Source organism: Strongylocentrotus purpuratus, unplaced genomic scaffold (assembly GCF_000002235.5).
Source record: "Strongylocentrotus purpuratus isolate Spur 01 unplaced genomic scaffold, Spur_5.0 spur5_scaffold_4, whole genome shotgun sequence".
In the NCBI taxonomy this organism is placed as follows: domain Eukaryota; kingdom Metazoa; phylum Echinodermata; class Echinoidea; order Camarodonta; family Strongylocentrotidae; genus Strongylocentrotus; species Strongylocentrotus purpuratus.
This window is the reverse complement of record NW_022145610.1, coordinates 3,804,054-3,820,005: the sequence shown is the minus strand read 5'-3', so window position 1 is coordinate 3,820,005 and position 15,952 is coordinate 3,804,054. Positions and strand designations below refer to the sequence as shown.

The following is a 15,952-nucleotide window of genomic DNA, read 5'->3' as shown; positions in this document are numbered from 1 at the left end:
CTGAGTCACATATCTATATTTGTTTTAAATTTGTTGGGGGTACAATATTGAACTCTTTAATTCAATTCAATTCAATTCAATTCAATGTTATTGGTCCGAAAGAAAATTCGTTGCGTTTAAATGCATTATATTCACAGAGAGGGGCGACTGTGTATAGGTGACCGCATGGGGGCGACCTTACCAGATACCATATGCGAAGCATCCACTGACATATCACAAAATTTGAACGTAATATCTTTAGGCAATATAGGCTTTTGAATTGCCTTTGACTTGATTTTATTTTAAGTATGTTTTAAATGTACAAGGAAGATGGTGTAAACCCCTGCTTAGTTTGTGCACGTTCAAAATAAGCGTGGGGAGAGTGTGCAGCTTCCCGACCTAGGAGTACCCACCCCGACCAAAGCACGCTTATGGAGATCCTCCCACGTTTGGCCCACGTTTGGCCCACGTTTGGCCCACGATTGGTCCCGAGTGGCCACGCTCTCGGCCACTTTTCCATCGTAGTAGAAACGGCGTCGTGTGTGAACGGGGTATCAAAGGTCGGTTGCAGACTCTGTGAAAACGAATTTAATACACGCAATCAAGCATATCTTTTTATATTTTGATAATAGGCAAACAATAAGCTATTATTTGTTTATACTGCAAACTTAAACATGCGTCTAAAGTCCACTTTACGTTTGGTAAGGGCATACAAACTTAGTTTATCCGTCTGAATTCGCTTGTCTCAGATGTTTGATGGTGACGCAGGTAAATACCGGGAAAAGGAAACAACATGGCCGTGATAGAGAGTGAAGAGTTGTCCTATTTTGCGACTTATGTTTCAATCGTCATTCTGAAGATGGTGGTACTATCCCCTCTGACGGGATATTTTCGTCATCAGGGAAACGTAAGCTGAACGCCCATTTGTTTGTCATATTTCTGAGACAAAATAAAAAGTGATTTAAGTATTATGATGATGGAACGCAATGGTTCCGTAATCTGCTAATTCATTAAAAAAAAAACCTCTTTCGCTCCTATATCCTGATGACCCTCCTTATTTTTTGATAATTTGACCAAAAATAGGTATAAAAGGGAGATGTGAGTTTTTCAGCTAATATCTACCTGTTATTACTGTAACGATTGAAACCTTGTGAACTATTTATGTTAGTATTGATTGGGTAGGCCCTACATTGTGCATTGACTGAACATTACGAACCATTACATAAAACATGCCTTTATTGAATAAACTGGATTTGAACTTTATGTCGAGACCACATTTACCCAGTCTGTTGATTGAAACTATTAACAAAAAATACTTATCCAGTACTCATTGCAGGATATATATATATATATATATATATATATATATATATATATATATATATATGCAATGGACGAATATATATTCAATGGCGCCCCTCAAGCAGAACTATAGAGCATGTATAGAGCTTGACACATTTTCGTACATATTGATTTAGAATATGCCATATGCTGTGAGATAAATGTATATATTCATTATCTGGGACTTCAACCTTGAAACATCTGCTATTAACACAATACCCAACGCTATTTCCCAGCTGTATATCTACAGGCATTGGCGTAGGGACGAAGGAGGAGGTGGCACCGGAGAGCATGTGCCCCCTCCCCTCCCCCAATTGAATGGCAAACAAAAGTGGGATCGAGGGCGGGGGGGGGGATGAAGGAAAATGAAAAAGAACGTGAAATACTATATTTGTATTGAGTATCAAAACTATCAGAAACCTATCAGAGTATCAGAAACCGACTCTTCATGTTTTTTGTTCGTAAATATCTCTATTACAGTGGCTATATAATATCGTGAGCTTTACCATATTCATATTATCTTAACAAGGTAAAACCTCAGTATCGATATAAAGAAGAAAGTACACTCGATTATTCTTTTTCTTTGAGTAATTAGTGTTAAATTGTATAAGTATAACAGACATAAAGATTATCATATATGACACTGTGATACTGTGATACTATATGATAATGCTTACATGCGTACAGGTTTCCTTGATCTTCTATACATAATCTTAATGAATATTGTATAATGAAAATGAATATTCTCACAAAATTCTGACAAAATTTTGGGGTCCTTGGTTGAGGTAATTCTTTTTTGCAATGCATATTTCTCTGCGAGGTTCCCGGATACATTATTTTTCCCTTTCCTTCATCTTTCTCGCTCTTACTTTTTTCCATTCGCCCCCCCCCCCCCTCGTAGCTACGCCACTAGATCTACATACCAGCGTTCCACCTGTTCACGGGTGCGCAATGGCTTATTCAGGAGGTCTGATTCCAGTTCTAGGGGACGCCTTTTACGTTTCGATCAAAATGAATGAGTTCCCTTGCCGCAATACTACTGTTCCTCTGAATGATTACTTTACAGGCATTTTCCAACCCGGAGGATATGGTATCACTGAAGGAGAAGGATAGGAAACCAATCTTCAACGATCCTATGGTGGAGAGGGTCAGAAGGTAAGAGAGAAAAGGAGAAGAGAAAAGAAGAGAAGGGAAGAGGAGAGAAGAGATGAGACAGAGAGAGAAAGAGAGAGAGAGAGAGAAAGAGAGAGAGAGAGAGAGAGAAAGAGAAAGAGAACGAGAGCGTCAGGAAAATGACAGGAGAACAGAAAGAGAGAGAGAGAGAGAGAGAGAGGTGTGTGTGTGCGTGTGTGAGTGTGCGTGTGTGTGTGTGTGTGTTTGCGTTGTGTATAAGTGATGAATAGAGGAAGAGCGAGACAGAGAAAGACAGATAGAAACTGAGAGAGACAGACAGACAGATAGACGGAAATGAACATAACTTTTGATGTGCATGATCAGATGTGATCTGATGTGTATGTGTCTGATATATTTTCTGATTAGTCATTGCATAGGTAGAATATACAAGGGATTATATCTAAACTCAATCATTTGGATAGCTCCTGAAGTGTCTGGATATTTGCTAAACTCTGATTCAAAGATTTTCTATGTAAATAAACTTAAATAACTATATATAACCAGTAAAGAGGCTAAGACAAAGTTCAAGAGCATGATTTTATCGACGGTATAAGAGAGGGAGAGAGAGAGAAAGAGAGAGAGAGAGACGGAGAGAGAAACGGGGAGATGTGTGTGTTAGTAATGGTGTGTGTGTGTACGTGTGTGAATTTGTGAGAGAGATATTGTGAGAAGAGAAAGAATAGAGCGAGAAATATAAGGAAAAAAGGAGAAAAGAAAAAATAAAGCGAGAGAGAGAGAGAGAGCACAGTACGTGGGAGACGGTAGGCGTCAGCATTAAAGGGAGATTAGTTCTTGTTTCAGATCGCAAATGTCTTCAAAGTGCATGGTTATTGCTCTTATTCTTATTTATGACATTTCTAGTGCTCTTTTAGGACCTGAAATTGCTATAAAGGTCATTTTAGACCCCAAAATGTGTGAAATTTAGCGAATACGATCATACCAATTCAGCTCCACTTTTAAAATATATGGTGAACGTTAATTGATTAATTAATTAATATTAACAAAAACATGGGCCGGCTGGTTGTGAGCATTATAGCTAACACGAAAAAGCCAACATAAAACCAACATTGGCATTGGCTGGAATAAAACGTATGAGGCGCTATTTCGTTTTTATTTTGAACGGCTGATTCAAATTTTCGAATATATGTGTTGGTATACAAATATTAAAGGTAGGCGTTACTACTGCAGCTAGAAGGGATTAGACCACACAGCGAGACATCGAGGTCACTGTGACAGGTGGCTATCTCATTAACTCAGCTCTCATTTAACATAAGAAAAAGAGGATCATGGGGGACCAACAGGCACCGATTTGGGAAGTTTTCTATATAGAGGGAGCAAGTAGCTACAAGTAGGACAGTGTGCCTTTAAAAATGGTTATATTTATGGATATTTCAGCCGTCTCTGAACCGATTTTGATCACACAAAGATGATTTGGTCATTTGAATTATATGTTCCTTCAAATTTGATACTTTTGATATTTTTATTATCTCACAAATTTTTTTAATTTTGTTTGGCGCCCTCTGCAACAGAACTCAACTATCCCTTTAAAGATACTATGTCCCTTTTGCAGCCAACATCAAATTCTGTAGAGCTTTGCAGGAACTATGAATATGTCATATATGTCCTATCTGTGAAATTTAAACACTAGCAGTGTCCTAATGTTCAAATTATGCAAGGAAACCTGTTTACTTGCTAGACTTCACTGTCAGACACTATTGAGTGATTGACTGGCTTTTCTCATCTTTGGTAATAACATACATGACATGAGCTGTAAAGGGTACATGAGCATTTATCTACATCAATAACCCACTTCTTGTAATGGCCAAAATTAAACTGATTGAATCTTTGCGTAGCATAAATCGTACGACCATTCGGTACAATGGTCTAAAAATCAGACTATTACTTACTAGCTCGATACTGTGACTGTGACTGATTACCAAACAAAATCAAATCAAGAAGAAGAAGAAGATAGCTCCTAAGTCGATTCGACAACTGATAGTCATTATTTTCCCACTTAAAGACCTTTTCAAGCCCCCCTTTTTAGGGAAGTTCTACATTAGTATTGTCTTTCAAATGCCGTTGGAATTTAACCTTTTCATTTTGTTTGGCCTGCAAATGGGACATAGTACCTTTAACGTATCAAATTCATGATTTTCTATCTGAGCGACAAGATAATCATATTTAATGTAAACTTGCGAAGATATTTGTTTTAGTGTGATTGTCATTTTTATCTTTAAAAAATCGTCTGTAATGATTTGCGGTCAAAAACGTGGTGAGCAAATGAAATCATAATGAATTCAGTTTTAGAATGCGACAGTTTTAGAGGCCTTAAACAGAGCTGTAAATAAATGTTTTTTGTTGTTGTAGATGTCACTTGAACGACCTGGAAAACATCGTACCGTTCTTCGCGCTCGGCCTCCTCTACGCACTCACCTCTGGAGCTTCAACCACCACCATCGTCTGGCATTACCGTTTCTTCGTCGTCGCTCGCCTTTTCCATACCATCGCGTACATCGGTGCCCTGCCGCAGCCGAGTCGTGGCCTGGGTTTCTTGGTTGGTCTCGTCGTCAACGTCTCAATGGCTGTGCAGATTTTAATGTACAACGCGAACTTTTAAGTGAAGAACGCGTGATCGGTCGATATCCACTAGACCACTTCAGAGATATATAGTACATGTTCAAGTAACGACTCCTAAATATCATCCTTTCTTGCAAAATCAGAACCCTTATTTCAGAAGATGAAAATATTAACAGTTTGTTTTATATCAATACTTTGCAATACTTTGTAATCTTAATGTTTAAATACTCTAATAACCTTCTTCCTCCGGCATTCTTTAACCTGTTTGTTATAAACAACAACAACAATCATTCTTATCCGACACAAAACTCTCTCACAACTTTCATTTGATACACCCCAAATTGCTAATCGCGTATAAATCTACCCGATACCATGGCTCTGACCATTGTTTAATCATGTACTACAACGCTGCCATGATGCGTAGATTATCAGCAACAAGTCACAATTTAATAAGCGCTCCAACAACATGCAATCGTACTGGCTCTACCATATCCCTCCACCCTACCACTACCACCCCAGCTATACCTCTGTAGTATTTTCCTCATTTCATCCCTCTTCATTTCTCAATTTTATTTGTTACTTTACAAACCCAATTTGGGAGGACATTGCCCTCTGACATAAGCCAGGCACTGCTAACCCCATATATTTATCAACAAGTGTCAGCTTAATGGCGTAATGGCCCTGGACACTGCAGTTATCACCAGTGACCAGCCCTAACTTCCCAGAATTTGGTACAGAACTCTCTTTGTTTTATCCTGCCTCCCAAGAAGGATGAAAACAACATCTTCTCTCTAACTTTCTTCACTACACACTTCTCAAAGTTCTTCATCGAAGCAACACGTCATTTTGAGAATGTCACCTCTACCACAATTTGCTTCATGCATACACCAGGAGCAAATCCATCTTCAATTCTAACCTCCTTCATATAATTTGGAGAATTCTCTTACGTGCCTATATCACCTATTGTATGGCACATCAACTCTTTATCCTGCCGTCTTTAAAGGACTGGCAGTCTTGCAGTGGAACGTCTAAATCAGGAACCGACATGGCTCCTGATTCTCCGCTGGGAGCTGCTAGCTTCTTCGCTTCGGTAGCTCTTTTCACACACGAGCTCGATTCACTGTAGCTCGCCTGAACTTTCATCAACGAGTCCATCTCACTGTAACTCTGATGATTTCACTTCAAAGTCCGGCTCATCGATTCAGCATCGAGCGACTCACTGCTCTTCACGATCACCACTATACCGGCTTTGATGTCTACATTTCAACCTGGGCCTCCGACATCGAGCCACTCACTGCCTCGTCGTCGAGCGCCACATTTCTTCTCTTCTCGCCCGAGCGCTACATTCATCATCATCACGAGCGTCGGCATCGACATCGCGTTCTTCTCGGCTCTTCAGCCACGTCAATGAAGTCGCGTTTCCATCATCAAGCCTCCGCACAATCATCGCGTGAGCCCCTTTCTTCGTTTCATCCGTCATCATCTTCATGGACTTTCGACGTCATTTCTACCATTGTCGTAAGCTCTATTCATTCACTGCATTTATTCATGTCCATCTCATTACATGACCATTTAAACTCCGTGCAATATCCACGATCCTCATTCATGTGATTCTCATTCGGAATCATTTATTTGCTTGCATGACTACACTTTGCAAGTGTTGTGTCTGCAAATCAGTACCCAATAAAATAACGAAAAGGGAATACTTTTTATCATGTATTTTATTGCCAGTGCAACCTTGTTTCCTCGTAGTTAAATTAAAAAGAGAGTTATGTTGTGTGATCAGTGAACACGCCTAATAATTCCATACCTCTACCACCCTCCACCCTATCTCTACCGCCCTCCAGCCTACCTCTACCACCCCTCCACCCTACCTCTACCACCCTTCCACCCTACCTCTACCACCCCTCCATCAACCCTACCTCTACCACCCTTCCACCCTCCCTCTACCACCACTCCAACCTACCTGTACCACCCCTCCACCCTACCTCTACCCCCACTCCAACCTACCTCTACCACCCCATCAACCCTACCTCTACCACTCATCCACCTTACCTCTTCCACCACTCCAACCTACCTCTACCACCCCTCCACCCTACCTCTACTCTCTCCACCCTACCTCTTCCACCCCTCCATCCTACCTCTACCACCCATCTACCCTACCTCTACCACCCCACCCTACCTCTACCCCTGGTTTTACTCTGAAAATTAAATGTCATGAAATTTCCTACTCTCTCGCTTTTCTTTCTCTCCCTCCCGTTCTGTTCCACTCTTCTTTTTCTATCAATCAACCCCAAACCTCTCTCTTGCTCTCTCTTTCTCTCTCCACTCTCTGTGTATGCATGCATACATGCATGGTGGGTGAGTGTGTGTGTGGATATCTGCGGGTGTATGATATAACACTGTACACACCCACGTCCATACACGACCCCATCGTCATGTAGGTTTATATCCACACGAATCAATTTCATATCCTCCCGAGAAGAGCATGAAGAATGTTAAACGTATAATAAATAATAATGTGATATTTAAGAAAGAAACATAGATGAGTCACTTGAGTTTTTTTTTTCTTTTTTGGTAAATATTTATTTTCATGATCATATACATATTAATCATCTCTACTAGCAATTTTATCCTTAACCCCTTCCCGAAAGAAAAAGATGTGATATGTCCTTAAAAGAAAGTAAACCTGTCATGAATATTAAAGTAATGATAATTTTTGAATCATCCTAGATTTAACCTGGAATACTGAATATTTTGCAAAAAAGATTTTTGTTACAGTGTCAAGCAAATAAACTACATCACATAATCGAAAGTGAGTATTAACCTATTATCAAACGGAGACAGGTAGTTCTTGGGATTGAGGTAATTGTATGAGGTCAACGATTTGAATAAAATTATGTAAGTACACAGTTCTTTATTTCTGAATCAAAGTTTAAAAAACATCCAGCCGTTATCAACAGATCAAAGACTTTTGAACTTAAAACCGAGTGATGTTAACGTGCACTTGATTATCATGTATTCCGTTGCGTTTTACCCAATCATCTCCTATCATTTGATAATCATATAGAAGAAGAAAAAATACATAGAAGCCCTGTATCATTGTAAGGAAATTCATTGTTAAGATAGGTTGCCATTCGTTGTCGTAAATGGTAAAAGTCTAAAGTCAATGTCATTTGATAAGCAGCAGTCTTCTAGTCCTGAGTGGAATCAGCTTTCTCGTTCGACTACACTTGGTTTGGGTTCGGAGGAGAAGGCCCGCTCTAAAAAGAAAGAAACAATTTAATAGCATAGTTACTAGTCTCTTTATAAACGACCGTTCTAGCTTCAGACAGAATAATGAAAAGATTTATTATGCTGCTATATACGCATATTGGACTCTTAAGATAATATTACATCTTAGTAATCTGTGTGATTGTCAAAATACAGCAGACGGTAGTACGAGGGCAATATACATTGAAACAAACTTTCTTTTAACAATCGAGAAACTTACGTTTTACCAAACGTTTAACCCTCATATAAGTATTTAATTATTATTGAAGTTTTTTTGAGAAACATCGATTGTTGACCAACAAGTTTCCACGGTAATATTTCTAAATGCATACTTTTAATGGGAAAACATATTGTATGTTCCGTTAACATCTTTATTATTCATACCCTTACCACCTTTTATCATGTTTAAAGTATGTAAAAATTGATTTTGTCGCGATTTACGTCTTTGGAGGATGCGACAAAATTATTAAAGCTTACATTATTGAACAGAGGCCCTGATTCAACCAGTTTAAGTGTGCCTTTTATTCTAAAGTTGCGAGAAACACAAAAACAAGTAATTTATAAGGGGTATGAATAATTTATTGATATGTCATAATAATTTTAGTGTTAACTGTGCCTCATTGACTAAAATTTCCAAGTAAATATGATCCATTTTATATTTCATATACATACATGTATTTCATAATCTTATTCTCTCCTCAAAATGATAATAAATGTACATGTGTCGTGTTTTTTAATCATTTTTGTTGCTTAGCCTTGTTAACTACAATTCAACCTAATCTCACATTGAGGATTAGAACATTCCAAGTTTCACTTAGGTTTTGCTCTCTTTCAAAACAGTTTTATGTTCTATAAAGAACACATAACCATAATGTTATTCATAACATTCACTATCTGTTATAAATATAAATGATTTCACTTGTCAAAACTTTGACGATTAAACCAACAATGTACCACCTAGAATGTATTCCCAAATATCAATAAGTTCAGTCTTACCTGACACACTTTCTGGTAATCCCGGCAGCAATCACCATAATCTCTGCAAGCTTCATCACAAAAGCAGGCTCCAGTGGGACTGATGCCACCGCATGCCCCCTCACATGAATGGCGTTCTCCTGCAGAAACAACAACAACATTATATTAATAAGGATACTATTCATGGTTTTTTTTAGCGTCTAATACATTTACGATGTCTCTAAGCTCTCATGTAATACAAATGTAAACGTAATGTTATTACTCTGGTTACTAGATTCAGGCTTGCCCACAAGCAATGTGTGCACATTCTTCACTGCCCAGGGAACTCAAGCCAAGCGCCATTTTACAATAATTCACAATGCTGAGCAAACTGCAATGTCTTTCGCATCCCAGCGGCTATCAATGTACCACCTGGGAGGACAAAATCAATATATTAAAAATCCCTTGCTTAATGACATATGTCCGTGCCGGGGATAAAACACACGACTATCGCATCTCCAGTCAAATGTAAACTATTCGACTACGATGTAAGGTGTGTGCGCGTGTGTGGAGGGGTGATATACTTTACACGATTTGTATCCACTCTAACATCGTTCCCCTTTTCAGGTTTTGCTGGAAATAGGTCTGATTATCTTCGACACTCCTACTTAAATAGGGTATAACCCTGCTGCATTACCAAATACATTTTTTAAAAGGTAAATAATCTACTTACCTGTTGGAGGGGGTCCACTAGGAGGCGGCAGAGGGGCAGAGCTGTTGCTTGGCGGTGAAGGAGGTGTAGAAGAGCCGTTGTTTGGTGGAGGAGGAGGAGGGGAAGAACCGTTGTTTGGTGGAGGAGGAGGAGGAGGGGAAGAACCGTTGTTTGGTGGAGGAGGAGGAGGGGAAGAACCGTTGTTTGGTGGAGGAGGAGGAGGGGAAGAACCGTTGTTTGGTGGAGGAGGAGGAGGGGAAGAACCGTTATTTGGTGGAGGAGGAGGAGGAGGAGGGGAAGAACCGTTGTTTGGGTGTGAGTGGTTACCGGATCCATTTCCTGGGGGTGGGGTTGAAAAGTTAGAGGAAAAAAGCCCGCGCTTAACAATTCGACCGACACGTGAGTGGTTACCGGTTCCATTGCCTGGTCTTGGTGGAGGAGGAGCGGTTCCGTTGCTTGGGAGTGAGTGGTTACCGGTGCCATTACCAGGTCTTGGTGGAGGAGGAGCGGTTCCGTTGCTTGGGAGTGAGTGGTTACCGGTGCCATTACCAGGTCTTGGTGGAGGAGGAGCGGTTCCGTTGCTTGGGAGTGAGTGGTTACCGGTGCCATTACCAGGTCTTGGTGGAGGAGGAGCGGTTCCGTTGCTTGGGAGTGAATGGTTACCGGTGCCATTACCAGGTCTTGGTGGAGGAGGAGCGGTTCCGTTACTAGGGAGTGAGTGGTTACCGGTGCCATTACCAGGTCTTGGTGGAGGAGGAGCGGTTCCGTTGCTTGGGAGTGAGTGGTTACCGGTGCCATTACCAGGTCTTGGTGGAGGAGGAGCGGTTCCGTTGCTTGGGAGTGAGTGGTTACCGGTGCCATTACCAGGTCTTGGTGGAGGAGGAGCGGTTCCGTTGCTTGGGAGTGAGTGGTTACCGGTTCCATTGCCTGGTCTTGGTGGAGGAGGAGCGGTTCCGTTGCTTGGGTGTGAGTGGTTACCGGTGCCATTACCTGGTGTTGGTGGAGGTGGGCCTGTACCGTTTCCTGGTCTTGGTCTTGGTCCTGGTCTCGCTGGTCGATTGCCGTTTGCTAAAATACGAGTTTAACAGAAAAAATACGGACCAAATTAAAAACAAATTTCAATACAGTCCTTTATGAAATGTCGTAAAGTTTACGCATTTAACTCGTCTGCTATGTTCCCACAGTAATCAGTGGCAGTGATATCTTTTGAAATGCAATTTTAAATATAGTGCATGATAAAGCTTCTAAAGTTCCCCACACTGATGATTAAAACATGTTCATACTCACGAGCCTGTGCGGCACAAACAGTAGCAAGGACCAGGATGACCAAGAGTCCGCTGAGAATGATTCGGCCTGTCATTATGATATTGATGATATCAGCTTGGAGTGGTCTTTGGTTGCTTGTGATCAGTATCTGAAAGGACACTGACTATGGCTTTTATGGTTCCAACAGCTCTCATTTTATACATTTTCTACATTTGAATTCTTCAAGGTAGGTCCGAAAAGGTATACAATCCGGAATTGACATACGCGTTTGATTTCAAGGTGCAGTGTTTAACAAACCACAGGTGTTCTTATGTACTTCTTTTAGAGCATGACACGTTTACGCTACCGTCCCTTATAACTTTGGCTCAGTAATCGATGCTTCTGCTCTTTGTCCATCTGTCCGTGTCCAGTTTTACTGTATGGTCTGATGGATTTTATTTCATTTATATTGGAGTGGTGTATTTGATTACGAGCAAACGAATGTATAAGTTTCATTTTTAGATTCAACAATAAACTTTCAAGAGGTCTTCAAATGCAATGGCGCTGTGTGGGCGTTGCATGCCAAGAAATGGGGGAGTGGTGCTGACACCAGCGGATGGCACCGATCTTATTTGGCGGCTACCAATTGAGTAGAGGATGATGCTTGACTCTCCCTCTCCGTCTTTCCTTTTTTATTTACTGAATGTCGATTAGGGGGCACGCACTCTTTATTGTTTTCCTTTTATTCTCATAATTTTACATTTCCTAACACCTCGGGTGATAGATATATCTATATCCAATGCGAGATAATCGTGAAATTATTTTAACATCTTTGCATTGTTTTTTATTACATAATAAATATCTTCATTGATAGAAGTAAGGATGGGAGGGGTATATTTTACAATATTCAGGCTTGTGTGCATTCATCACTGAGGTATCATCATGTTTATCAAATACGGCAACCCCCTTCCCCCCCCCTTCATTTGCATGCCCGTGTACACCCACTCACGTGCGCACAAACAGGTGTCACTGACAATTTAGAGTGTGTTACCAATATATAGTTTGAAAGATAATCTTTCGCGGATCTACATAGCGCCTTAAAACTCTCTTGTTAAAATGCTTAAGTCAACAGCAGGTCGCTCCAGTCGCACGATATGCTTATTATCCCAAAGTAGATTCAACTTTAATCTCACTTATTCTCTCTTTCTACGTCTTTCTTGTCCATCTCTTCTGTGTGTTTTTTTGTATTCATGTTACTTTCTCGTCGCCTTTCACAATGAAGAGGTTAGACCTATTGGGAAAATTTTGCGGAATGTTTGTACTAATCAGCACTCCTGACAAACCAGCAATTGTGTCAATTTGTCAAATGTGGTAGCGTTGAAAAAATCACATGTATAAGAACTATCCCCCGTTATAACTTTTGTGTACAGATTTCTAATCACAAAGGCCATAGGCGACTGTATAAGTATTAAATATTGTCATTTGATATCGGAGACGACTCTGCCTGAAGCCCTAGTGTAAATACAATTATTATAGTGAAATACATGACATACATTTTTTCTTCTGTCCCGCTCTTTGCCCCTCTCTCATCTCTCTCTCTCTATAAAAATATCTCCCTCTCTCTCTTTCTCTTTCTCTCTTAAATTGAACCTCCCAATGAACATCATTAATGATATTTACAAGTGTTGATTGCTGCTTTATCGAGTTGACAACGGCTTTTGACTTTCTCCGTTATCGATTACGCATGGCAATGGAAATATATGAATTTTCTAAAGTATCCGTATTCTCGTTTATATACTATTTCAAAAAGAAAATCAAGTTGTTAACGTTTTTTTTTAATGTTCAAGGGGATCTACGTAAAACATATTTTTATCAGAAATATATTTTTTGGTATTAATGCTTTGGACGACTACAGTTAAAAATGGTAAATAAATAAATAAATATATCCAGGCAAATTGGCTCCTCCCTCAAACCCTTTCTCATTTCCTCACATCATTCTTTTTCTTACTCTTTATTTCTTCTATATCTATATATTCTCTATGAATAATAAGGATGAATAAAGAATATTATCCCTCCCCCTCCCTATGGGAAAAAGAAAAAGAAAATGACGAAAATACGAAGTGATTATGTTGATTAAAAAATGTATTCAGTAAAATTCTAATCTTTAATATGTAAATATCTATCCATCGAACCCATGTCGGCGAATTACGAGTCCAATGCTCTATCAACTGAGCTATTGCGCCTCCTCAAATCTAAAAAGTTATTAAATTGATATATATTATACGGTTATATATGTCTTTGAACTTTTGTTGTTAATATATATATGCACCTAGTTTGTATATTACTTTCTATTATTATATGTTGAAAAATGCAGAAATAAAAAAATAATAAAAAAAAACACTCAGATGTCCCACATTGGACAATTTAGAATAATCACTGACAAAGTGATTGCGCTGGTTCATGAATACCTTTCGTATCCCCTCTTGAACAGAATAGGCCTACTTTTACCTGTGTATCATAAAAGAGAGGTGGCCACTATGACAAGTCAAGATATTTATTTACATTAATTTTTCCAAGAATTAACCTTCAAGTGTAAGTAATGTGGTTGTATTCTTTCAAATTTGAAGTTGAATTTTCAATAGCGAAGTAAGTCCTATAGTATGGTGGCCCTGAAGGGACATCGCGAATAGACTAAAATCGTGAAAAATATGCGATAAAATTCACGATATCGTCAATTTTATCGCATATTTTTCACGAAGAAATTCACGAACTTGACGATATCGTGAACTTTATCGTGAACTTTTCACGATGAAATTGACGATATCGTGAATTTTATCGTGAAAAGTTCATGATATAAAGTTCACGATATCGTCAATTTTATCGTGTACTCTATCGTGTACTCTATCGTGTACTCTCCTGACGGGCGCTACGTAAACAAAACCAGCCCTAGCTGGGGGAGACAGAGAGAAGGAAAAAAGGGAAAGGGAAAGAGAAGATAAAAGGAAAGAAAGAATAAGAAGAAGAAAAGAGGGAAACGGGGGGGGCGAATGGCTCTTGCCTCCTCCTCACCCCCCCCCCCGTCAAAAAATAAATAAGGAGAGAGAGAAGGGAAAGGGAAAGGGAAAGAAAATATAAAAGGAAATAAAGAAGAGGAAGAAGGAAAGAGGGAAACGGGGGAAGGGCGAAAGGCTCTTACCTCCCCCCCCCCCCCCCCCGCCAAAAAAATAAATAAGAGAGAGAGAGAGAGAGAGAGAGAGAGAGGGAAAGGGAAAGAAAGAAGAGGAATAAGAGGGAAACAGGGGAAGGGCGAAGGGCTCTTGCCTCCCCCCCCCCCCCCCCGCCAAAAATAAATAAGAGAGAGAAGGGAAAGGGAAAGAAAATATAAAAGGAAAGAAAGAAGAGGAATAAGAAGGAAAGAGGGAAACGGGGGAAGGGCGAAGGGCTCTTGCCTCCTCCCTCCCCACCCCCCGCCAAAAAAATAAATAAGAGATAGAGAGAGAAGGGAAAGGGAAAGGGAAAGAGAAGATAAAAGGAAAGAAAGAAGAGGAAGAAGAAGAAGAAAAGAGGGAAACGGGGGCGAAGGGCTCTTGCATCCCCCCGCCCAAAAAATAAATAAGAGAGAGAGAGAGAGAGAAGGGAAAGGGAAAGAGAATAAAAAAGGAAAGGAAGAAGAATAAGAAGAAAAGAGGGGCTCTTGCCTCCTCCCCCCCCCCCTCCCGCGCCAACAAATAAATAGGAGAGAGAGAGAGAGAGAGATAGAGAGAAGGGAAAGGGAAAGGGAAAGAAAATATAAAAGGAAAGAAAGAAGAAGAAGACGGAAAGAGGGAAACGGGGGAAGGGCGAAAGGCTCTTACCTCCCCCTCCCCCCTCCCGCCATAAAGGGAAAGAGAAGGGAGAGGGAAAGAAAATATAAAAGGAAAGAAAGAAGAGGAAAAAGAATAAGAAAAGAGGGAAACAGGGGCGAAGGGCTCTTGCCTCCTTCCTTTTCTTTCTTTTCCTTTCTTTTCTCCCTCTTTTTCGTTTTTCTCTTTCTTTCTTCTCTTTCCCTTTCCTTCTCTCTCTCTCTCTTATTTATTTTTTGGCGGGGGGCGGGGGGACGAGGCAAAGCCCTTTGCCCCCGTTTCCCTCTTTTCTTCTTCTTCCTCTTCTTTCTTTCCTTTTATCTTCTCTTTCCCTTTCCCTTTCCCTTCTCTCTCTCTCTCTGATTTATTTTTTGGCGGGGGGGGGGCAAGAGTCCTTCGCCTTTTCCCCGTTTTCCTCTTTTCTTCTTCTTCCTCTTCTTTCTTTCCTTTTATCTTCTCTTTCCCTTTCCCTTTCCCTTCTCTCTCTCTCTCTCTGATTTATTTTTTGGCGGGGAGGGGGGGGGGTGAGGAGGAGGCAAGAGCCCTTCGCCCCCCCCCCCCGTTTCCCTCTTTTCTTCTTATTATTCTTTCTTTCCTTTTATCTTCTCTTTCCCTTTCCCTTTTTTCCTTCTCTCTGTCTCCCCCAGCTAGGGCTGGTTTTGTTTACGAAGCGCCCGTCAGGAGAGTACACGATAGAGTACACGATAGAGTACACGATAAAATTGACGATATCGTGAACTTTATATCGTGAACTTTTCACGATAAAATTCACGATATCGTCAATTTCATCGTGAAAAGTTCACGATAAAGTTCACGATATCGTCAATTTCGTGAATTTCTTCGTGAAAAATAAGCG

General features: G+C 40.2%; 2 protein-coding genes across 2 annotated transcripts; one reads left to right on the top strand and one right to left on the bottom strand.

Moving 5' to 3' along the window:
• The first annotated feature begins 693 nt into the window (after nt 1–693).
• On the top strand, nt 694–6,773 carry LOC753016 (microsomal glutathione S-transferase 1). The gene is made up of 3 exons (XM_001180933.4): nt 694–886; nt 2,387–2,475; nt 4,861–6,773. Exons 1-3 carry the CDS (start codon nt 773–775, stop codon nt 5,108–5,110), a joined length of 453 nt encoding a protein of 150 aa, XP_001180933.2. The 5' UTR covers nt 694–772; the 3' UTR covers nt 5,111–6,773.
• A 1,524-nt stretch (nt 6,774–8,297) lies between these two features.
• LOC105446083 (formin-2-like) lies at nt 8,298–11,369 on the bottom strand. Its single transcript, XM_030997960.1, has 6 exons — nt 11,297–11,369; nt 10,421–11,077; nt 10,031–10,077; nt 9,340–9,458; nt 8,821–8,869; nt 8,298–8,333 (listed from the first exon to the last, which is right to left on the bottom strand). The coding sequence occupies exons 1-6, from the start codon at nt 11,367–11,369 to the stop codon at nt 8,298–8,300; spliced, it is 981 nt and encodes a 326-aa protein (XP_030853820.1).
• Between the last annotated feature and the right edge of the window lie 4,583 nt (nt 11,370–15,952).

What these genes read in the sequence shown, in the direction of transcription:
- LOC753016 (XM_001180933.4), top strand. Translation starts at nt 773, where the DNA reads ATGGCCGTGATAGAGAGTGAAGAGTTGTCCTATTTTGCGACTTATGTT. An exon ending in ATTTTCGTCATCAGGGAAAC is followed by an intron (nt 887 to 2,386) that starts GTAAGCTGAACG and finishes ATTACTTTACAG; the next exon opens with GCATTTTCCAACCCGGAGGA. An exon ending in ATGGTGGAGAGGGTCAGAAG is followed by an intron (nt 2,476 to 4,860) that starts GTAAGAGAGAAA and finishes TTGTTGTTGTAG; the next exon opens with ATGTCACTTGAACGACCTGG.
- LOC105446083 (XM_030997960.1), bottom strand. Translation starts at nt 11,369, where the DNA reads ATGACAGGCCGAATCATTCTCAGCGGACTCTTGGTCATCCTGGTCCTT. An exon ending in AAGACCAGGCAATGGAACCG is followed by an intron (nt 10,078 to 10,420) that starts GTAACCACTCAC and finishes TTCACCGCCAAG; the next exon opens with CAACAGCTCTGCCCCTCTGC. An exon ending in ATTACCAGAAAGTGTGTCAG is followed by an intron (nt 8,870 to 9,339) that starts GTAAGACTGAAC and finishes TCGCAACTTTAG; the next exon opens with AATAAAAGGCACACTTAAAC.